We start from the raw sequence: 24,417 nt of genomic DNA, 5'->3' as shown, positions 1-24,417 counted from the left end.
GATCAGTTGGCCCTCTTTTAATCCTATGAACTTCCTTCATACGTTTTTCCATAGATTCTACTAATTTTGATGTAACAGTTGAGTAAATAGCTTGTGACAGTTAAAACTCTTGAACAATAGCAACTTACTATTATGTTTACTTGGGAAGCAGGAAGAAAATTAACAAAATTTTTAAAAAGATTTTGATTAAAAACATGATACGAGAGGATAACACTAATATAGATGACATGATCTAATACTTTTGAATGGCGTCGAGCTGTTTATTGACAAATAGTAAATTAGGAAAACAAAACCAAAATAAATATATATATATTATTACTGCACGTATTTGTTGATTTGATGAGCGGAAAACTGTGTTATAAAACGGAACGACAGTTGATTTCAGGAAAATAACTGATAAACGTATTATTGCGTTAGATATTCGACAATAATCATTTATTGGACTTTACACCACGATGATGAGGCGTCTGTATAAAGGTCTAGTTTATGGAGCGGTGGCTGAGAAGAAGCTGATACGACTGCGGAGTGTGAAAAACGCCGTGGCCGTGTTAAACAATTCAGAAGGAGTAAAAGAAAGTGATTCATATCTGATAAAACTGATTTTTCAGAACATTAAAAGATAATTTTTTTTTGTCATCAAAAACCCAAGGTGTATCTTTTTCAAGTAGATCAGAAAAAGGTTTTAACAATGAAGAATGATGAGAAGAAAACTTTCTGTAAAAGTCCCAAAAAGACTGATGGTCTTTTCTATTACGGGGAATAGGAAACTCTTTAAACCTTGGACAATAGAGGGAATCATGTACATACTACAAGCAGTAAGGATGTGACCTAAGAACACAATTTTATTTGCTTGAAGTCCTTAAGGATTTATCCATATTTACAGTTGAGTTCTGACGTTTTGGACTCATTGCAGAGTTCAATGAGTAAAATTTAATTTTTCAGAAAGGAACATGTATATAATTTTAAATTCATACCAGATTAAAATATTTCTCCAAGTATCAAAAGCCTTAGAAGCAATTAAAATTTTATCTACATAAATATGTATCTGATCTTTAAAAAGAAAGTCATTCATAGGATTAGGAGAAGCATGTAAAGCACCTTCTAAGCCTTTACCAAAAGTGATATTGGATATATTTAATATAAATGGAACAACACAAAAATGATAAGAATGTCTTTCACAACTAAAAGCAGTAAATTTTCGAACTGAAGGATCTAATTATAATTTATTTATGTTACATAGTCTCAACATTTAATAATAATATAAATTAACTTAGGGTAAAGTGGGGTAATTGTAAATAGATTATGCAATATTTTTAAAGAAAATTAAACATTTTTCGTAATTTTTATTTGTTTTTTGTTTTTGTGCTGAATATCAATTATAAGCTTTTTAAAATATATGGTATCATATAAAAAAATGCAAAAAATACTTTTTTTATTATTTTTAATTCAATATTTACAATTGCCCCATAAAAAAATTATTAAACAATTTTTGGGGGTAATTGTAAATGAATAAAATTGAAGCTATTGAATATTATGCAATTACAACTGGTGCAATACGAAATTAAATGATCTCTGATCATTTTACGAGTCTCAATTGTAAATTAAACACATATTTACAATTGCCCCATTTCATGTACTGTGTTAGGGGTAATTGTAAATAATATTTATATTTACCCATTTTAAATAACAAAGTGCTTGGGGCAAATGTAAAAAAAAACAAAATGTAATATTTTTACATAATTTCTTTATTCTTATATCTCTGCATCAGTCTTTAGGATAGGTAATTATACAATTTAATGTAAAAAAAAATGAAAATAACATCTTAACATAAATAAACAAATAACTCTAAAACAACATAGATAATCTTAACTCTACATCAGTCTTTTGATAAGTGGGTTATTAATAATTTAAGTACATAACATCTTAAAACTAAAATCACTTTTCGTTTACAGAGACAAAGCCAGGAAATTTGTAAATCAATTTCCTTCCTTTCTTTGTCATAGTAGGAATAGGAAGTATTGCTTGGATCATATCTGTATCAATAGTAGAAATATCATCATCGACAATTGAGAACTCCTCTCCTTCTTCATTTTATTTTTTCATTCCTTTTACTATAATTTCGCCATCATCACCATCAACACTTACAACACAACAAACATATTTATAATGGTGCTTGTTACGAGGACCACCTAAGAAGTCCACCAAAATGTATACCTTTGGTTTTATCAAAGACCATTCAGGTTTTTGGTACATTACTTCTTCTAAGTCAAGTGGGTCATCGTTGAAATCATTTAAAGGGATAGATAAATTACACTGTTCTTCTTCACTAGAAGATTCTTCTGTAGTAACTGCATTGTGTTCTATTGGTTTTTTTGGCCTACCACGTTTTCCAGCTGGCTTTTTCATATTTTTCTTTTCTTGAGCTTCTTTTAGTCTATTTAATACTTCTGATGTTGTTAAAACTTCTCCATACCTAGCAGTCTTCAGTCTTGGGGTTGGTGTTTTAGCTACACCAGTGGTAGTAGAGTTAGGTTGTTTATACTGTAAAAGTTGATTTGAAAAAATGCCTACTATATCTCTAGGGCTAAAACTAGTAGAAGAAGTAATTTCAATTTTATTATCTGAGGAAGATGCTTGAGGATTTGTTGACTGAAGAATGAGTGGGCTCCTCTATATTTGGATTTACTGTGTCGATTGTTTCTAGATAATGTTCATTATTAAATGTTGTGTTATTTTCTTCGGAATTATAATTTTGTAGATTTTTATAGTAATTTTTTAAGTCTATGGGATCAAATTCACTCTCAGGAAATTTGGTTTTATCATGAGGAAATAAATCAGTTGACACAAATCCAGACACTATATTTTCATGTTTCATGGATGTCGACCAAAGTGTTCCAAGAATTTCAGAAAATTTACCCTTTGTTAATTGACCAATACCTTTTCCTACCATCTGCTTGCCAAACTTGATCAATAATTTATTCCACTCTGTTTTTAAAGGCCCAAAAACACATTTGTCCAATGGCTGTAGTCTGTCAGTAAGATGACTGGGAAATTTTACCAAAACTATATTTTTTTCAATTGCCAACTCTAAAATACGTAAACTTATATGAGAACAATGGCCATCAAATAATAAAACAGCAGTTTTGTTGGGTTTATTTTTTGAAATTCTTAATGTTTCAATATTACTAACAAACATAGTCTCGAACCAGTTGAAAAACAATGGTTCTTCCATCCAACCATTTTTAGATGATGAATAAAGAGTTCCAGGATAAGCATTTTCAGACGTCCAACGTGCTTGTACAGCACTACCCTTGAAAACAATAAAGGGAGGCAAGAAAGAACCATTTGCAGAAATGCAGGCTAAAACTGATATCGATTCTCTGCCAGAACCGCCAGACACACGACTAAGTGTTTTACCCTTTTCCCCAATTGCTTTTAACTTTGATGGGTCTGTTAGAAATCCACTTTCGTCGCAATTAAATATAAATTCATCATCAAAAGTGGTTATATTATTTGTTATGTACACTTCTTCGAGTTTACCATAAAAATTGTATATAATATCAGGCTTCCTAGCATCTTTCCTTAATTTTTGAAGCTGTTCTGGTTTTTTAAAAGTTAATGAAGGGTGTCGTTTCATGAATAAATAATACCAGTCATCATCTGGTCTCCCATCTTTAAATGGGGTTTTCAAATTGTTTACATTGATGTACTCACATACTAAATCTTTCAACTCATCTTTATCACATGGTTGACCCATTTGTGATCTAGCTAACAGACATTTTTCAATAACATTTTCAGTCTCTATTGTCAATGCACTACGGCGACCAGCTTTCAGGCAGTTCATCGAAGTTTTTCTTCCTTTAATTCTTTGAAATATAACTGATTTTGGCACTTTATACTCATCAGATGCTTGAGCATATGTATAACGTCGTAATTTAACGGCATTTACAGCCCCTTCAATATCTTCAACGGTGTATTTAACACTTGGCCTCTTTTTTATATAATTACGAACCCTAACCATAAAAAGCATCCAATTAAAATATGTTTTAACTGTAAAAAATGATAGTAAAATCATTTTTACAATTGCCCCGAATTTAAATTTACATTTACCCCATGATACATTTATTGGGAGGAAATGTAAATATTATCAAATAGTTTTATATGAACGTATTTCACTATTATCGTGAATAATAATGTATTATAAACCCAATAAGAAAGACAACAAAATAATGTTGAACTTAATACTTACATTTTTGAATGTTTGGCAGTAGATTGTTATTGGGTACTGTCATTTGACAATCAGAAAAAAATAGGAGTGTTATTAACAGATAAATTTTACTATCACATAATATCAAATGTTCGTATTTAAACCATTACACAATATCATAACCGTATATACCTTTATACGGTTGTGATAAAATGTAAAAAAAATGATAACGTTATATTGTATAATTTTTTTTTACAATTGCCTCAATTTACAATTACCCCACTTCACCCAATACTTCCCTGTAAATGGCAAAAAATCCTCTAAAAAATTGCTATTTTTAAAATCTGTAAATTTCGATATTTTTTAAATAGTTATTTCTTAAAACTACAATAACTTTTTAAAAAATGAACAATGAAAACAATTTTTTTTGTAAATACCTGTGGTAGTTTTCTTTCATATGGTATACATTTTTGAAAATCTGACCCTTTACCTGACCACGGGGGAGATTCAAGATTGCAACTTTTGTTGTTTTTCAACTTTAAAAATCATACCTATTTAAATTTATTGTTCTATATGTTTTAAATGCAATTTACTTTATTTTGAAATTTTAAATAAAATAATGTTAGCACAGTGGGGCCGTGGCACAATATGCTTTGTGTTTTTCTAAATCTAGACTATTTTTAATGTTTTTATAGATGAAACCCTGAAAATTAAAAGAAATTGAGTTGGTCGTGCAACCACATTTGGATGATTTAGCATGAATTGACCCTATTGATTTTTTAATCACTTTCAGAAAACTATGCTGGGTCACGATAGCAATAGGTTTATTTTTGAAATTTTTTAGCTTCGATGCGAAGCGGAGAAGGTATTAATTTTACTATGATGTGTTTTTTTTTTTTTTTATGTCTGTTGCCACTTTTTCTCAGCTCTCATAGGACCGATTTCTTTCAAAAATACGTCAAAAGATCACAAATCGTATCTAGTTGAAGACATTACCATTAAAAATTGAAAAAAATTCCCTCGTTCCCCGCAAATGGGGGAAATATCCAAAAAAATTACAAATTTAAAAATCGCTAATTTTCGTAATTTTTTCACTTTTTTTTCTTAAAACTTCCATAACTTTTTGAAAAATCAACAAATCAACATAATTTTTTTTTANTTTTCTAAACACTAATAAATTTAAATATTTTAAACACTATATACTTATATATATATATAATTACTAAATAATAATTTATATTTTTGTTGACTAAAAATTTCTACTTGCGTATAAAAAGACAATTATTATTCAACTTTTAAATTCATACCTATTTAAATTTATTGTTCCAAATATTTTAAATACAATCTACTTTATTTAATTTTATTTTTTTGGCTCAATCATATACCTTTGATATACGCTGCAACATATTATTTTTTATAGAATTTGTTAACTATTTATAATGAATCTGTCAGAGTAGCTTAAATGTTAATTCGTTTTAAGTCACCCTGATTGACGGTATTGGTATAAATGAACTGAAGGTGTCTATTATCCGTGGATGGTAAAGTATATTTTTATCAATCATTTTTATGTAAAAATTACTTACAGATTGAGTTTTTTTCAAAATTGGCTTGACAATGGAATTCCAAAAGTTTTTTGGCTTTCGGGATTTTATTTTACACAATCATTTTTATCCGGTGTACTCCAAAACTTTTCTCGTAGAGAAAAAATACCGATTGACCAACTTGGATTTGAGTTTGAAGTTACATTATATGAGTCCGAAATCAATGTTGAGAATGAGCCGAGCTGGGGAACGTATTGCCAAGTAATATAATACATAATTAAATTTTACTCAACAATATACATATTGTTATAAAACATAAAAAAAATTATTATTCAAAGAGAATATACAAGATCATCAATATATCATAATCAAGTTCTTTATCGGACAATCCTAACGGCTTCATTTAGAAAATGTGTTAACCAGGGTTCTAAATTCTACTGCCCCCAATGACCTATTTATTTTACTCATCAAAAATATTTTCATCTGCAATACTAATTATTTTTAATTTGAATAAGTTAGAAAACAGCACGGTAGGATCGCGGAGTATTACATTCATGATGTTTTTGGCTTTTAGATTATCCTATCTAAAATAAATAATCAAATTATTTTATTAGATTATATAGTATATAATTAAATTAAAATTGTTTACATATCTTATAAATAATGTCATTTAAAAAAGATATATTTTATTATGATTTACATAACTAAATGGAATATATTTATTATTACACGCTACATCCAAAGAAAAAAAATAATGAAGAGGACAGAGGAGTTTTTGTAAAGGTTTGATCGATCACTTAATACATTATTAACAAAACGTTTTTTTTTTTAGATATTTTTGTGTTTGTAGTATATTTAATCTATTTTTAATATAATGTATGAGATTATTGTTTATATAATATATACACATTATATTAACAACAATATTAAGAAAAATTAAAATTGAGCTAGATTCCCAATCCATTGAAATTGAGTAAAAATAGAATCAGAATAACTACATATGTTAATTAATCAACATCATTATCTTTTATACGAACCATTTGTAGTCGGATCCACTTTACGATTTGATAGGATTTTTACACTGGCTTTCTACCTGACGTGACCTCGTTATGGCTAAGAGAGCCAGCAAAGAAGCAGTATTATGACACTGTTAAAGTTCATATAATGCTTAATATCCTAACAAACTCTGCCCCTAAGACTAGACAAAAATCTTCATCAATTTTTTAAATTACTTAAAATCACTAATACGAAAATAATAATATCGTAAATCCGCTTCTATCCCCACTTAAATCATTATTTAATCACTTATTATAAAAAATAAAAATAATGAATATTATTAAAACAGCAAAATCTTTCCTCATTCTTCATTGGAACTTTTACGGTCTTTGTAGACGTAAAAACAATTTTTTAGTGACGCTAATGGAACAAAACATTGACCTACCGATTATATCAGGAAGTCATTTTAATAGTTATACGATTATAACCTTTCCTGGCTATCACGTTATTTACACTAATCATCTTAGGAACACAGCAAATGGAGGAACTGCTATCATTGTAAAATTCTCAATAAAATACAATACTTATTTCAAATTTCAAACACATTATATACAGTCATACAAATTGTTCTTACATTAAGTTTGATTCATACATTTTTCCATCAATAAGAACTTATCATAGTTTGGAGACAAAAACGCAAAAAAATATTAACTGTATTCTTCAATACTAACAACTGGAAAGGCATATCTTTGAATCATCTATCTAACGTCAAAAAATATACAATTACTTCCCCACCTAATTCATCATACTGCCTAACTTTAAACAGAAAACTTTCTGATATCTTGTATATTCTGAAATCTAACACACAAACCACCTAGTGTAAAGCAGAGTAAGATGACGAGGTAAAGCTTCTACGATTTTTCCTGACTTTTGTAAATGGATATAAATTCTGAAATATACATGAGAATTACTTCTATATATAGCCTATCACAACAAATTTTTTCAAACGCCCCTCTTAACTTCTTAGGAGTGAAATATGAGTTTTGTTGAAAATTGTCATTTTCGTCATCTATCCCTACCTATGGGGTAAGATAACGAATGGATTGGGGTAAGACGTCGAACAATACTTGAGATTAAATAAAATTATAAATACGATATAAAAAATAAGTATTAATCATAAAAATAACTTAAATAATTTTTTATCAACATAAAACATATTATGTTAAGACATTAAGTATCAAAAACAAAACTTAAACAAAAACTTCATAAAATATTTCGACTTTATTAACATAAAAAATAATATTAATAGAGACTTTAAATGCAATAATCAAATTTTTAATTGGTTTATGTTATTATTTATTGTGAAAAACCAATTTACGTTTTAATTTCTTTTTCTGTGCTTTTCCTTGTGGATAAGGGATAAGAATACTTCCGCGGCACCTCTGCTAGTCGTAAGAGGCAACTAATGAGGTTGCGTCAGGTCGATAGCCGACGTAAAAATTTTTGTCAAATAGTATGAGGTATCCTGAAAAAAACTTATGCGAATTGTCCCATCTCAAATGTACGCGGGGACAACAGGTGAGAGGAAATAAAGTAGTTAAAAACGGAAAAGGCCTAAGGAATAAATTGTTTGATACCAGTCGCACAAATTTTGCGGTAGCTGTTACACCATTCATGTGTACAGGTCTGCCCAACGCTTGCAGTGTCAACGGTGTAGGGACATTATCAGTTAATTCTAGGCTGGACTGGTGTATATGGGAGAATGATAGATACAAATTAAGAATAGGTACTTGGAATGTTGGAACATTAACTGGTAGAAGTGGAGAATTAAGAGAAGTATTGAAGAGGATAAAAGTGAATATTTGTTATGTACAGGAAACTAAGTGGAAAGGAGAGAAATTGAGGGAAATAGGTGAGGGTTATAAAATAATATACTCATGTAAGTCTAGTACAGAGAATGGTGTAGGGATAATAATGGACGAGGAGATAAAAAGTAAAGTAGTAGAAGTAGCTAGGAAAAGTGACAGAATTATGGTCATAAAATTGATATTCGAAGAAAAAGTGCTGAATGTAATAAGTGCATATGCACCACAAGTAGGATGTGATGAAATAGACAAGGAAGTGTTTTGGAGAGAGAGAGAAGGATGAAGTGATGCAAGAGGTACCTGGTAATGAGAGTGCGATGATAAGTGGAAATATGAATGGACATGTAGATAATGAGAGGAGTGAATACGAAAGAGTACATGGAGGGTATGGTTTTAGTGGGATGAATGAGGCTGGAGAAAGAATACTGGATTTCTCAGTATCGTATGATCTTGCTGAGGTTAATACTTATTTATAATCAAATTGAAAGGGTACAACGGAGATTTTTGAGGCATGCTGCATTTATTTTGTTATCCAGCATGATCCTCATAATTATTCTCTAGTGGCAAGTAAACTTAATTTGACGTCATTGGCAGACAGCAGATTTGCTGCAGATATTACATTTTTAAACGATTTGCTGGATGGTAGTATTGACTCAATGTATCTTTTGCAGTTAATTAATTTTAAAGTTCCTCAGAGAAATTCTCGTTCCCAATTTCCTTTCTTCGTTCAAATTAGTTCTACAAATTACTTACAAAATGAGCCGATTAGAAGAATTTTAAATAGTGCTAATATGGACCCACATATGTTATCTTATTAACCACTTCCTTTTTCTTATTTTGTACTTTAAAACGGTAATTTTTTTTTTTATATATATTATTTCAAATATTCTATTGAATCGTTGTGAATTATATTTATACTGATATTATTTTATAAAATTGTTTAATAACCTGATTTTGTAAAAAGGGCTAAGCCTGTTAAATTTATAAATAAATAAATAATAGATCACATATTGATAATTTTATGTGGAAGAGAAAGAGCGTATAGCGAGTAAAATATTGTAAAGTTATACCAGGCAAAAGTGTAACTACACAACATAGACTGATGGTAATGGAGTTTTGGTGTACCGGGAAAAGAATATACAAAAACAGAAGGGACAAAGGGGAAAATGAAAAAGAGTTTGTCAAGACGGTAAAAGAGAGGACAATGTGGAATGTCGAAGGAGACATTAATAATGTGTAGAATAGATTTGCTAGTTGTGTTAAAAATATTGCAAAAGAGATTGTTGGTGAGAGTAGGAGTAGAATATCAGGAAACAAGGAAACCAGGTGGTGGGATGAAGACGTTCTAAAAATCATAGAAAGTAAGAAAAAGCAATTCAATGTATGACAGAATAGCAAAAGGAGAGAAGACTGGGTGAAGTATAAACGCTTGTGCAAAGAAGCCAAGTGTGCAGTAAGTAAGGCGAAGTTAAAGAGGTATGATGAGTTTTATGATTGGCTAGAAATAAAGGAAGGCGAGAAAAAAATCTATATACTTGCAAAAATAAGAGAGAAAAGGACTAAAGCTTATCATTATATAAGGTGTATAAAAAGTAATGATAATAAAGTACTCTCGAGTGATGGCGATGTGAAAAAAAGGTGGAAAGAGTATTTTGAAAAATTATTGAATGAGAAGTACCCAAAAGAGACATTAGAGGATATCTGGTGGAATGAGGGACTGGTAGATTCAATTAATGAGAAAAATATATGGGAGGCTGTGGCATCAATGAAAAAAAATAAAGCAGCAGGACCAGGTAAAGTGCCAGTAGAAGTGTGGGAAATTTTAGGAGGTGTTGGCATAAGGTGGTTGGAGGAATTTTTAAATAAAATTTTATTAGAAGGAAAAATTCCAAATGAATGGAGGAATAGTATTGTGGTGCCGATATTTAAAGGTAAAGGTGACATACAGGAGTGTGTAGATTATAGAGGCATAAAGCTTATGAGTTATAGTGTGAAAATTTGGGAAAAGGTAATAGATAAGAGAATAATAAATGAGACATCGGTATCTAAAAACCAATTTGGATTTATACCGGGTAAATCAACATTGAAGCCATTATTTTGTAAGGCAACTAATAGAAAAGTTTAGGAAAAAGAAGAAAAAGCTGTGTATGGTATTTATAAGATTTGGAGAAAGCGTATGATAGAATACCGAGAGAGGATTTAAAGTACACATTAATAAAAAAAGGAGTCCCGAAAAAGTACATTAAAATAATAGAGAATATGTATGGTGGTACTTGTACCAGGGTAAAAAGTGTGGGAGGAGTAACAGAAGGTTTTTGCGTAAGAGTAGGGGTGCAACAAATTTCTGCTTTAAATTTTTATCACTCGGCGAGTACCATTAGGGCTGATGAATTTTGGTGTTTTTGTTGACACTGTGGAAAATCCTGACTCGTCAACGTTGTAGATTTGTTCAGCTGTGAATGAGTATTTTAATCTGATTTCTCTAAGCAACTTAAAAAAATTACTAACGTTGACTCGATTAAATGACATGAGTCTAGCAACTGATTAGATGAACCTATAGAACCTGTAGACTCAGGTTTTCGTAATGTTAGCTCACATTCTTTCATAAAATATTTAAGAAAACCTTTACCAGCAGTTTTTTTTCTGTATTAAACTCCATTTTTTCAGCATAGTCATAACATAATTGAGAAAACTGTTTTCGTGTTAGACCATATGTTCTTTTGTCAATATCAATCACGTATTGTTTCAACTCCTTCATTTGTACTCCAAAAAAACTTTTTAAAACCTTTGATTTACGACCAATTTTAAATTATAGATTTATTTGTAAATTTTATTAGTTGCTATTTATTACACTATCATATTATACTTTTTTATAATCATATTAATAATACTATTAATAATAGTAATATTAATATTATTGTTATCATTATAAAAAATTTAACAGAATTTGGAGTACTATTAAAATAAAACAAACGTATAAATAATGAAAGAAACACGTCGTATAAGATAACAAAATAAAAATCATTCGTCATCTTTCCCTCTCACGTAATTTTTACCGAAATTTATCAGTAACAAAAAATATTGTAATAGAAATTGATTTTTTATGAGTTTGTGGGTATTTACTAGTACTTTCAGAATATTCAAGAGAGAAAGTTGAAAAACTTACCATAGAATGATAATACTTTGCGTTTTAAAGCTCAAAAATTACAGTAACATACTTTAATTTTGCATATCTTAGAATAACTTAAATTTTAGTACGTGCACGTATGTTTATACTAGCGAGTTATCATGGGCCTTTTGCTGTACTGGTTCCCATCACCCGCGGTCATTTGGCGTTATGTAATTTCTCTCTCCCTTACTTGTCTACTGCTGACCAGCAAATAACTGAAAATACATACATACCGAACTATTTAGATTATAAAGTATAATACTTATATCGATTCATAAAAATAATATTACAACTGCAAATCACTTACAAACACACTTAATTTAAATGTTTAACTAGTGCTAGAAGTGGCTTGTTAAACTAAACGAAAATAAATCCTACTATATAACGTTTACTCTTCATTCATTCATTCTACAGATTTCTCCTCAAATTTTTATGAATAACATTCCTATTCCTAAAATGACCAAAACCAAGTATCTCGGCTTAGCATTTAATAAAATACTTACAATATCCACGCAAAAATATTAGCTATTAATTAACGTATCAGGTCTTTAAAACCCCTTATTCACAAAAACTCTAAAACCAACCTAAACAAAACATTAAATGAAATAAAATTTCAAATTTTTTCAGGGTTTATTTTTAGAAGGAGCTAGATGGGATCGTGAATTAGGTATGCTTAATGAAAGTTTCCCCAACATTCTTTATGATGTTGTACCAATAATATGGTTTAAGCCAGGTATAAAGGTAAACAAAAATATTCCTTAATTAAAATATAACTAATTCTTTTTAAATTACCTTTTTTTTTTTTTGTAAGAATCGCGTTACTTTATTTTTTAGTTGTTTTGTTAAATATATAAATGATTTTTCGTTAGGTTGATATCTTTGGCAATGAGAATTTTTATCCTTTCAATATTTAGTTAATCATTTAGCCAATCATTCCTCATCCCGATATTCTCACTATCTTTCATCAGACTATAATAAACGTGAGGCAAGATTATTTTCTGCACTTTCATCATCTCTTGGCATACAATTATCTCATGACTACCTTTGGTTCTACAATCTCCCACTTTCCCAGTTCCAAATAATATTCTTTTCACAAATAATACTAATTATAATCGTCTCTTTTCTTACGCCTATATAAGGTTCTTCAACCTTTCTTCTTTGTATCTCAAGTATTATGATGAAATCCCCTGTAAATTTCCATCTACTTATAGATTATGTTATATTTTTTTTTTCTTGTTTCAATATTTTTTTAATGAACTTTTACAATATTCTAAATTAACTTTCTCTAATGTTTTGTAGTACACTAATTATATATTATTTATTTAATTTTAAACTTTTATCATTAATTGTTAAGTTATAATAATATGCATTAAAGGCTTTAAAGAAAAAGTTTTATCAATATCGATTTAATGTAATTAATCTGTGAAATAAAATTATTGTTTGTAAATCATTGCTAAATATAACAAACTTAAAAAAATTCAATATTTAATAACAAAATAAGGGACATAATTTTCAATCAATTACCTTTCATTAATCAATAAAACTTATTAAATCTTTAACTCTTTTATCAATAACCTAATTTTTCATTATTTGATTACATTAATCCGAATAAATGTTATTTTTAGTTGAATTTTATTAAAAAATACTCTTATGATGCACCTATTTATAAAACAAGTGCTCGGCGAGGCGTGCTCTCAACTACAGGACACTCAACAAATTTTGTTATGTATATTGATTTTAAAACCGACAAACATGAAAATCATTGGATTAACCGAGGAACCGCTTGCCTATGTCAACTGGATGATTAAAATAGGATTTTAAGCTTTTTTAGCAAAAAATAATTTAAGTTATATTTTGTGTTATATTATAAAAAAATAATGTTAAATATGATTTGCATAAATAAATATATATAAATTTGTAAATTTAACAAAAATAATAACTTCAATTCTCGTCTATTACTTAAAAAATTAAGGAAAAAATAATGTAAATAAATATTTGTGCTTACTAATGTTTCCTTTTATGGTTATTTAAATTTACCTTATAATAATTTCTCAGTTCAGCGGTGGGGCTTGGGTCCAGTATAGATTTAATCTGACAGTGATTAAAATCACTATCATAAGAAACGCTTTGATGAAAATCTGTAGATAGTGTTTAATTCGAAGAAATTGATGGATAATTACAAAAGCAACATAAACTTCTATTTCCTTAATTATATCCAGATAAGCAGTGCTCGAATTGGCCAAAAATAAGTAGGGGAGCTCAACTTAACAATTTGAAAACTGCGTCCCTAGTATTTTGAAGACCTTTTTTTTTTTTTTTACTCATTACTTTATTTAGTGTTTATTAATAAATCATATTTCATTATCATACTAATATTTAAAAAAAAAAAATAGGTGGTATTTTCCACCGTCCTCCCGTCACAATAAAAAAAAGTAGTCGGGGTGCGCAAAAAAATTTAAAAAAAAGTAGAGGAGCTACGTCCCCCTGCGCACCCCCCCTCCCAATTCGAGCACTGCAGATAAGTAAATCTTTTACTTGTATATTATATAATTTTTATAATTAATTCTTTTCAAATTATTATTGATTTTGATTTTTAATATGTTGAAAGTAATCATTTTGAACCTACTTTTTTTTTCTTTTAAAGTGAAAGTTTTAATTAAAAAAAATGAATTTGTTACTATAATTTATAGTTCAACTTGTAAGTTTCAAATTGACATTATTAAATAGAAAAAAATGAAATTTTCTAAGATTAATATGCAATCAGGAAATTTTATAATTACTATTTACAGTACATTTATCAGAAAAATTCGATTTTTTTGCATTTTTATCGTAATAGATAACTGAAATAGAAATAATAGTAATCATTTCCTAATAACTTTTGGTGTTTAAAAAAATTCTGCAATTGAAATATTCAGAACTTAATTAATTTTGATTTACTTTAACTAAAAGAACCAATCAAAAAAAAGTTGTGAAAAAGATTTACTCAATTGAGCGTATTAAAAAATTTGATTATAATTGTAAAAATCCATCGTTAAATTCAGGTGAAACTAAAAATTACTTTTTTAATTTATCATTTATATAGCAACATGTTACAAAAAAATTATAGACTGGAAATATCATACACAAATAGAGTTAAAAAATTAATAAATTACAAAGTAAAATTATTTACTCTTGTAGTTTAATACTTTTATCATACCAAATCTAATTCGACAATAATACTTTAAGAATATTACAAATTAATAATTTTAATTGTTTGTATTGAAAAAGCTAGTTAAGCCACTTTTTATTTGAATAAGGAATATTTTTTTGATTTTTAAGAGTAATAACTTTAACTAAATACGAATTGTAATCATTTGACGTATCATTGAAATAGTACTTCTAGTGAGGGTTGGCAAAATAAATCGTAGCCACAAAAAGAACCACATAGTAAAATAATATTAACATGAATATAAATTTCTTCTCACGAGGGGAGACTATAGTGATAAGATCCTTTATATTTATTGAAGTTATTGAATCTAAATGAGATAAATATCAAATGATTTGAAAATTCTATTCTAACTCAAAAAAAAAAGCAAAATATTAATTGGTACTGACAGATTTGAACCTCGTACCCTATGCGTGAAAGACACAAGTGTTACCGATTCGGCAACTGTTCGTCGCACGATAAAATTAGCTATTCAAACTAAGTCAAATTTAAAAGTTACTTTTTCGACTTTAAAAAAGCAAAGAAATTTAAATAAGTTTAATTTCTTATGTCTTATGAACTTTATTCTATGTCAATTAAATTATAAAATATTCATGAAAGTCAGTGTATTGCCCTTATAAGATATTTTAAAATAAAATAAAATACAAACCCCAAAATTTTAACACAAAAATAGCATATTTTTGAATATGGTAGCCATTTGCGCATAGTCATCGGAAAAAATTTTTTTTTTTAAATTTTATAGTACATGACATAAGCTTTAATTTGACATATGTTTAAAGGACGCAGTAATTCCGGAACATTTTCAAAAGTTAAGTTGAAAAAGTTAGTATTTGTAAAAAAGTTGCTATTTTAAATTCTTCCTGTGAGCAGAATAAGTGTTAGAATTTCAAAAAAAATGATATCAAATGAAAGGAAATTACCTAAGGTTTTAGTATAAAAAAAATTATGTTGATTTTTGAAAAAGTTATGGAAGTTTTAAGAAAAAAAGTGAAAAAAAATGGCAAAATTTACCGATTTTTAAATTTGTAATTTTTTTGGAAATTACCCCCATTTGCGGGGAACGAGGAAAAATTTTTCTATTTTTAAGGGTAATATCTTCAACTAGATATAATTTGACGTATTGTTGAAAGAAATCGGTCCAGTGAGAGCTGAGAAAAGTAGTGACAGACCCAAAAAAAAAAAAATAAACAAATCATGGTAAAATTAATATCTTCTCAACTTCGCATCGAAGCTAAAAAACGCTTTTAAAGCACATCGAACTAAAAAGTTAAAAATAAATTTTAAAATAAGCTTAAAACAATAATGTACGAAAAAACTAGAATTATTGTGATAAAAGCGTGGGTGCTTTGTGCCATATTTTTCGTAAATTGAGCGCCCGACGATTTTTTTCGCAATATTACTAGTATTTTTCGTTCATTATTGTTTTAAGCTTATTTAAAAATTTTTTTTAACTTTTTAGTTCGATGTGCTTTAAAAGTGCGTTTTTTTAGTTTTTTTAATTTATATTTTTTTTACATAAATAGCTTGATATGTATGTTTATGGTTAAAATTTTGTTAAGGGGCGCTAAATATTATAGTGCGTACCTGAACTGGCTAAAAGCACTTAATACCTATCAAACTGTGTTGTGTAATGCCGTGTAAATAGAGTCACTGATTATGGGAGGGTTCGCCTGCAAAAACCAGTGATATATGTTGTGAATTAATGTGTAAGTGTGTTTAGAGAATTCTTAAATTAATTAATGTAGGTTAAACTTGACTTCAGTATAAAAATCTTTTAATAATTGTATAACTAGAGTGTAAATTTAGCTTATTAAAAATAACAGTAGTACGGGCATATTATTATTATTTTTATACGTGAGGCATATACGGCGGTAGTAGGAATATATATATGAATATTAACATATACGTATATATATATATTCTAGTCTCACGGCCATAGACGACGGGATACGCGATAACATGTGGCGCGTGGAAAGTTACAAACAACAAACACACAACATACGTGTGAAACTAATATATGAGTGTTGAAAAGTTCACTTATTTAATAATAAATCCGAGCAATTATGGAAAAAAAAATTTCGAACTTTATTTTGTCTTCATGGTGAAAATGGCTACCGTATGCTATTTTTGTGTTAAATTCTCGATTTTATATTTTACATTTTTAACTTTAAAATGTTATAACTTTTTGAAAAATGTATGGATCAATACAATTTTTTTATTAGAAATAATATTTATATACTTCTTTCATTTTACATACTTGTTTTTTAAATCGGACCATTTCCCTTAATACTGGGGAGTTCAAAACATAAAAATGCATAGAGAAAGTAGAACTTTTTCAACTTAATTTTTGAAAGTGTTCCGGATATACTGATACTTTTATATATATCTTAAATTAAAGCTTATGTAATATACTTTAATATTAAAAAGAAAAATGTTTGGACTTTATTTTGTCTTCATGATGAAAATGGCTATCGAATGCTATTTTTGTGTGAAAATTCTCGATTTTTTTTTTTAAATTTTTAACTTTATAATGCTATAACTTATTGAAAAGTGTATAGATCAACACAATTTTTTCATGAGAAGTAGTATTTATATACATCTTTCATTGGACATACTTTTTTTTGAAATCGGACTATTTCACTATATACGGGGGGGCTTCAAATATAAAAAATGCATTCAGAAAGTAGAACTTTTTCAACATAACTTTTGAAAGTGTTCCGGAAGGTCTGACACTTATATATTGTGACGTTCACCGATAACTAACCGTGAGGTTATCACCGATGAAGCACATAAACCCAAACGAAGTTGGATTCACCACTAGCCGAGGCTCTACCAGACCGGAGCATAGTGGAATTTTAAATATAACTGACACATTTGTTGTTTTAATTTACTAAGTTTTTACCTTAACTCCAGGGGAAAAGGAATTAAAAACTGGAAGACAAGTAGTATAGGCGATGATGTTCTATTTTATATACTGAGTTTAACTAAAATAATAATGCCCAAAGTACAATAAAATAAATGTCAGTTACAAATGTTCAAAATAAAATAAAATTACAAATTCTTTTATACAACATATTTCAACTCATAGTTAAAATTATTACAAATTATTAAATGAGCTAAAGGACAAATAAAATAAAAGGGACATGAGGGAAAAAATAATCTCTGACACTACTGTATTGACTATGTTAGATTTGACCAAGGGACAGGATCGTACTTTCCAATATAGAATAAAATAAAATGGTTATCATTGCAATAATGCTCAAACTAAGAACATGACATCGGTCAATATGGATCTAGGCCTTTTATACCGAGCCTTGAGACTGCTAAGCACGTCTAGATTGGTCCAACACATGTGAGGTTTTATTACACTCAACATAATAAAAATAATGAGAGAATGGACGAAAATGATATTTTATCATAATTTAACAATAGTCAATGAGCAAATATGCCAAGATATCAGATAGAATAATCATATTAAAATATTTAAAATATATTAATGTCATTTTTAAAGAAACCTCGTGACAATGCACGAATAGAGGAAACAATGAAATGGACAAAAATAAAGAAAAACGGGAATGCTGTACAAAGTTACCAAATTATATTATCATGATGCCCAGGCCGTAGCCAACAAATGAATCTTCACCCATGGCTTGATCGCCAGGGCCAAAAGTAAAGTTAGGCAGTCATGAGATGTTCGTGTACAAAATGAAAAACGATAAGTAGAAGGCTGGAGACAGAATAGACGACCGGCCAAAACAAATTTGAACAAAACGGCCAGAACATTTGACGGTGACGACACACATGGACCAGTAGGGGAAACAAACGCCGACATCAGTGCATGTCTCGTTGACAGACATCTGGGACCGGTTGAATGATTGACAGTACTGTAGTGGTCAGCTGGGCGTTTGTTATCACATTGATAATTTGTTATGAACGATTGTACAACAGATAAAATAGAAAAAAGGAATGTGCGACTGCATTATTTAGGAAAATTTAATTATGTTATTACTGAATTATACTGTTCAAAATTAGTTTTTATTCACCACGAAATTAATACTATCTAGACAATAACACCGCATTACCAATTGCCGAGCAGTTACACTTAATTATATGATGTTCACAATAACTAATTTAATTTACTAATGTGTTAAATAGTACTATTAATGATAGGTCAATTTTTTACGTCACAATATATATATCTTAAATTAAAGCTTATGTAATATACTTAAATTTTAAACAAAAAAAATGACCTCTAGACTTGTCTTCACGGCAAAAATGGCTACCAAATGCTATTTTCGTGTGAAAATTCTCGATTTTATTTTTTATATTTTTAACTTTATAATGCTATAACTTTTTGAAAAGTGTATGGATCAGCACAATTTTTTTATGAGAAATAATATTTTTTAATAGTCCCTTTTTCATTTGACATACTTTATCTTAATCAAGATATTAATAAGGAACTAGCAGATGATGTAGCTTTTGGAATAATACACCAATTTTTTTAAAATTAAACACTATCTANTTTTAAAATTAAACACAATCTAAAGATTTGCATCGAAGCGTTTATTTTTGATAGTGATTTTAATCACTGTCAGATATCATTTTACTTGATCAACTATACCATGGCATCACTGTGCCGCGACCCCCCTGTGCTGGGTTTTTTATATTTTTAACTTTATAATGCTATAACTTTTTGAAAAGTGTATGGATCAGCACAATTTTTTTATGAGAAATAATATTTTTTAATAATCCTTTTTTCATTCAGGATATTAATAAGAAAATAGCAGATCATGGAGCTTTTGGAATAATCCACCAATTTTTTTAAATTAAACACTATCTATAGATTTGCATCGAAGCGTTATTTTTTTTATAGTGATTTTAATCACTGTCAGATATCATTATACTTGATCCAACTATGCCACGTCACCACTGTACCGCGACCCCCTTGTGCTGGGTTTTTTATTTTAAAATACCTGACAAGGAGAGTACAGATTTTCATAAATATTATATAAATAAAAATTAATATAGCATAGAAAGTTAAACTTATTTAAATTATTTTGCTTTTTGAAGACGAGAAAATTAACTTTGAAATTTGAACTAGCTTAAATAGTCAATTTTATCATCCGATGGTGGAACGTACGTTTTCCGAATTGGTAAAACTTGTGTTTAACACGCTTGGGATACAAGGTTCCAACCCGCGTATGACAATGAGTTTTTTGCAATATTTCTTAATTCTTTTTAAATTAGAATTTTGCTTTAAGTTTTAAAGCAAAATTTAAGAATTTAAGTTATCTTTGATTTTTATCTCATTTAGATTCAATAACTTTAATAAAGATCAAGGATCCCGTCACTGTAATCGCCACTCGCGAGAAGAAATATTTTATTCATATTAAAATTATTTTACTATATTTTAAGTTTTAGCTTCGATGCAAATCTGAGAAGATATTTTTTGGTGGCTATCATTTATTTTCTCAGCTCTCACTTGACCTACTTTTTTCAACGATACGTCAAATGACTACAATTCGTATCTAGTTGAAGATATTACCCTCAAAAATTGAAAAAAAATTCTAATTTATAAATTAAACAGTTAGTTATTCCATGTTCTCCATAAAGACAATTGAGATCATTCATTTCTAATGTTTTCAAAGTATTTATTGACGAATTATGTTTGATATGATAGGTTTCAACTACAATATTAAATCATTTTACTTTGTAATTTAATAATTTTTTTAATCTATTTGTGTGTGCTACTACTAGACTATAATATTCCAAAACATGATTGGAATATTATGATTGAAACTAAAATAACTAGTTAAAGTAAATTATTAAAATTAATTCAGTTCATATTTCAATTGTAGAATCTTTTTAAACACCAAAAGTTACTAGAAAATGATTACTATTGTTTCTATTTAAGTTATTTATTACGATAAAAATGCAAAAAAATATTGAGCTTTTCTGATAAATTTACTATAAATACTTATTATAAAACTGACTGCATATTAAGTTTAACGATAATTTTTTTTTAATTCTCGTATAATTTCCTATTTAATGATGTCAATTTCAAACTTGCAAATTGAGCAAAAAGTCATAGTCATAAATTCATTTTTTTTAATTATAAACTTTCACAGAAATAAACTTTAAAGGATTAAAAAAATACGTTAAATATCTCATTTTCCTTTATTTTTAAGATGTTAATAATCAAAATCAGTATTAATTTAAAACAATTTTTTTTTGTTCTTACTTATTTTTTTATAAGTAAATATTTATTTTTTAATAATATTATTAATATTAAAATTTAGAAGAGATAGAAAAAGTCTAACAAATTTTTTGGTAACATGTTGCTGTATAAATCATTTCTAAAAAAATGATAGTTAATTTCTCCTGAATTAACAATGGATTTTTACAATTATAATCAAATTTTATAATACGCTCAATTGAGTAAATCTTTCTAACAACTTTGTTTTGATTGGTTCTGTTAGGTGCTTGTTTAATATTTGAAGATCTTGGTCAAAACCAAGAATCGGAAGATACCCGACGTCTGCCCAAATATCGTCCCTATCTCCTTAAATGAGTTTTAATTGCCTAAAGGAGACACAGACAATCGTGTACCGTAGTTACAGGGGATATATTATTAAATAAAGTTAAACTATTGTTTTATGTCAAAGACAAAGTAAAGTTATATTTTAGATGTTCAGTAAACATAAGTTCATATATTTCTGTTGAATCACTGTGAATTACTCCGTAATGTTATTTATGTTCTGTTGAATCGCTGTGAATTACTCATTTATGTTATGTATGTTTAAATTGTTATTAATCTAAATTGTAAAAAAGGGCTATGCCCGTTAAATTTATAAATAAATAAATAAATAAATAAATAAGTTATATGTAATGTACAATACGTCTGACCTGAATCCTAGTACAGTTGGTTAGTAGGTATATCCAAGTGAGACGGGTGATTGGCTATGATGACAATTGGCGATAGACGGGTCGTTGAATAAAACAAGTTAAGTTATAAATAATATAAATAAGACGAAAGTAATAATATTGAAAACTATGTCTATAACGGCCACTTAAACACAACTGCCCTTTGTTAGTTCGACGTCAGTAGCTCCGGACTACAGACGAGTAGAATTGTCACATCAGCATCTCCCTCTATGCTAATTAATATATATTACGAATTAAATAAATAGAAATAAAACGCGTGTAATATAAGTGGTAAGAACATAGTAATAAATGTTCTTACATTACCCTCTCCCTTATTAAAGGTTCGACTCTGAACCTTATAAACGGTCAAAATATTAAAAAAAAGAGAAAAGAAAGAAGAAAAAAAAAATTGTCTAATAATGCTTAAAAAGATTTTAAGTTATGGTTCTCTTTAAAATTAGGGGTGGTAACCTTGTTATGTTCACGAAACTTCTTGTAATCTTGTATCTTCATGCGTTCTTAAATTGTTGTTTTCTTACGTAATTAGTTGTGGTATTCGTTTTAATTGATAGTGGTGATATTCATAGTATATATTATAATTGCCTCCTACGACTTATTCTGTTGTTCTCGAAGTTCGTTACCACTACAAGATGTTTGCTTTTATTTACATTTCATAGGGTAAATTTATATGTTAATTTTAGGTTACAAAGTTAGACTTATGATTATGCATTGCGATTGAATAGAAATGAATATATAAATTTTTTATACGTTTAAATTTATTTTACAATCAAAATTAATTTAAGTTAACCTAATTTATAGAATAAAAACGTTGCTAAAAATTCTACAAATTTACAATTTGCTATCTTACTTTTAACTAGACAATGCATAATAACTTATATAAAAAATAAAAATTGTGATAACGGGACTATTTTATAGTTATGATACAATATAAAAATATTCATGTAATTAAATAATACTTATTATACCTAGTCTACTAGTCCAACTGTACAGAACGTAAAAATCAGATTCAGGTTTCTATACGCGGAATAAAAAATAAACAATTAGTCTATGACAAAAAGTTGTAAATTGATGTAGCTAATCTTGCGCTTAGTAGTCAATGACAGTTAGTTTCAATATGTAATATTATCTAGTAATATGTTATTACACTATAATTTAATGTGTACTGAAATAATAAAAATGAAAGTTATTAGACAGTTTGCCGTGAAAACGGCAGTTTTGTTTAAAGTTGTTAAGTGGATCATCATTAATGTTTTCTTAGCAATCGACCTGTCAATGCCTGTAACATATCTAAAAATTAATTTTCATTTTATTTAACCAACCTTAATTAATATCATGCAGTACATTGACTTATATTAAACTGTATATTTGATTAATATGATCAGAAAAATTAACAAAAACTAGTATATCAATTGCCATTCAGTTATTTTAAAAATGTTATAATGGTCATCTTGAGTTATGTGTTAAATAGACTTATGTAAGTTTATTATTTAAGTTCATTTATTAATAACGTATTTTTTGTTCAACTTAAAATACAGTATGTTTTTATCGCTGTAGTTTGATTTGTCAAATAGTAAAACTTTTATCCTTAATAAGTAGTAATATTGTTTTTAAAGTCGTATTGAACGAACTGTAATTCGTGTTTTCTCTCTTTTTTTTTTAAATAGACCAATCATCAGACGATGCCGGAAAAAATAATCGTCGGACACGCTGGAATAAAATACAAATCAATTATAATAATAATGCTTATAGCAATTATAATTGAACTTTCAATAAATATATTTAAAAAAAAAAAATAATAATAACGTATTAATAATTAGATTAAAATAAACCGTTAATTGAAGTTATAAATAATTATAGTAATAATCATCATCAGACAGTGCCGGAAAAATCTTCGGTCGCTGCTGGAATAAAATACAATTCAAATATAATAAAAAGCTTATAGCAATAATAATTAAACTTTCAATAAATATTCTCTTTTTTTTTTTTAATAACGTATTAATAATTATATTAATTATAAACCTTTAATCGAAGTTATAAATAATTATAGTAATAATCATCATCAGACAGTGCCGGAAAAATCTTCAGTCGCTGCTGGAATAAAATATAAATCAAATATAACAAAAATCCTTATAGCAATAATAATTAGACTGAAATATGTCAGCTTTTATTTGACTTCCAAAAATATACCATTTTTTTTTTTTTTTTTAATAAACATAATAAATAATAAATTTAATAATCATCATCAGACAGTGCCGGAAAAGTCTTCGGTCGCTGCTGGAATAAAAGATAAATCAAATATAACAAAAATCCTTATAGCAATAATAATTAGACTGAAATATGTCAGCTTTTATTTGACTTCCAAAAATATACCATTTTTTTTTTTTTAATAAACATAATAAATAATAAATTTAATAATCATCATCAGACAGTGCCGGGAAAGTCTTCGGTCGCTGCTGGAATAAAAGAAAATTTGATAAAAATAATATAAT

At 28.0% G+C, this 24,417-nt stretch overlaps 1 protein-coding gene across 4 annotated transcripts in view; it reads left to right on the top strand.

Moving 5' to 3' along the window:
- Window positions 1-13,786, top strand: part of LOC126899129 (dynein axonemal heavy chain 3) — a 236,275-nt gene extending 222,489 nt beyond the window's left edge. For 2 of the 4 annotated variants that reach the window (XM_050673684.1, XM_050673683.1), the window contains 4 exons: window positions 5,793-6,009; window positions 6,493-6,531; window positions 12,406-12,519; window positions 13,404-13,786. In XM_050673684.1, coding sequence (XP_050529641.1) covers window positions 5,793-6,009; window positions 6,493-6,531; window positions 12,406-12,519; window positions 13,404-13,586 — 553 coding nt within the window. In that variant the 3' untranslated portion in view covers window positions 13,587-13,786. The remainder of the gene's footprint in view (window positions 1-5,792; window positions 6,010-6,492; window positions 6,532-12,405; window positions 12,520-13,403) is intronic. The other 2 variants (XM_050673685.1, XR_007702488.1) reach the window with 2 other exon arrangements.
- The last annotated feature ends 10,631 nt before the right edge of the window (window positions 13,787-24,417 follow it).

The sequence above is a fragment of the Daktulosphaira vitifoliae genome, unplaced genomic scaffold (assembly GCF_025091365.1).
Source record: "Daktulosphaira vitifoliae isolate Bord-2020 unplaced genomic scaffold, ASM2509136v1 Scaffold_2, whole genome shotgun sequence".
Classification (NCBI taxonomy): domain Eukaryota; kingdom Metazoa; phylum Arthropoda; class Insecta; order Hemiptera; family Phylloxeridae; genus Daktulosphaira; species Daktulosphaira vitifoliae.
This window is presented reverse-complemented; position numbering and strand designations above follow the sequence as displayed.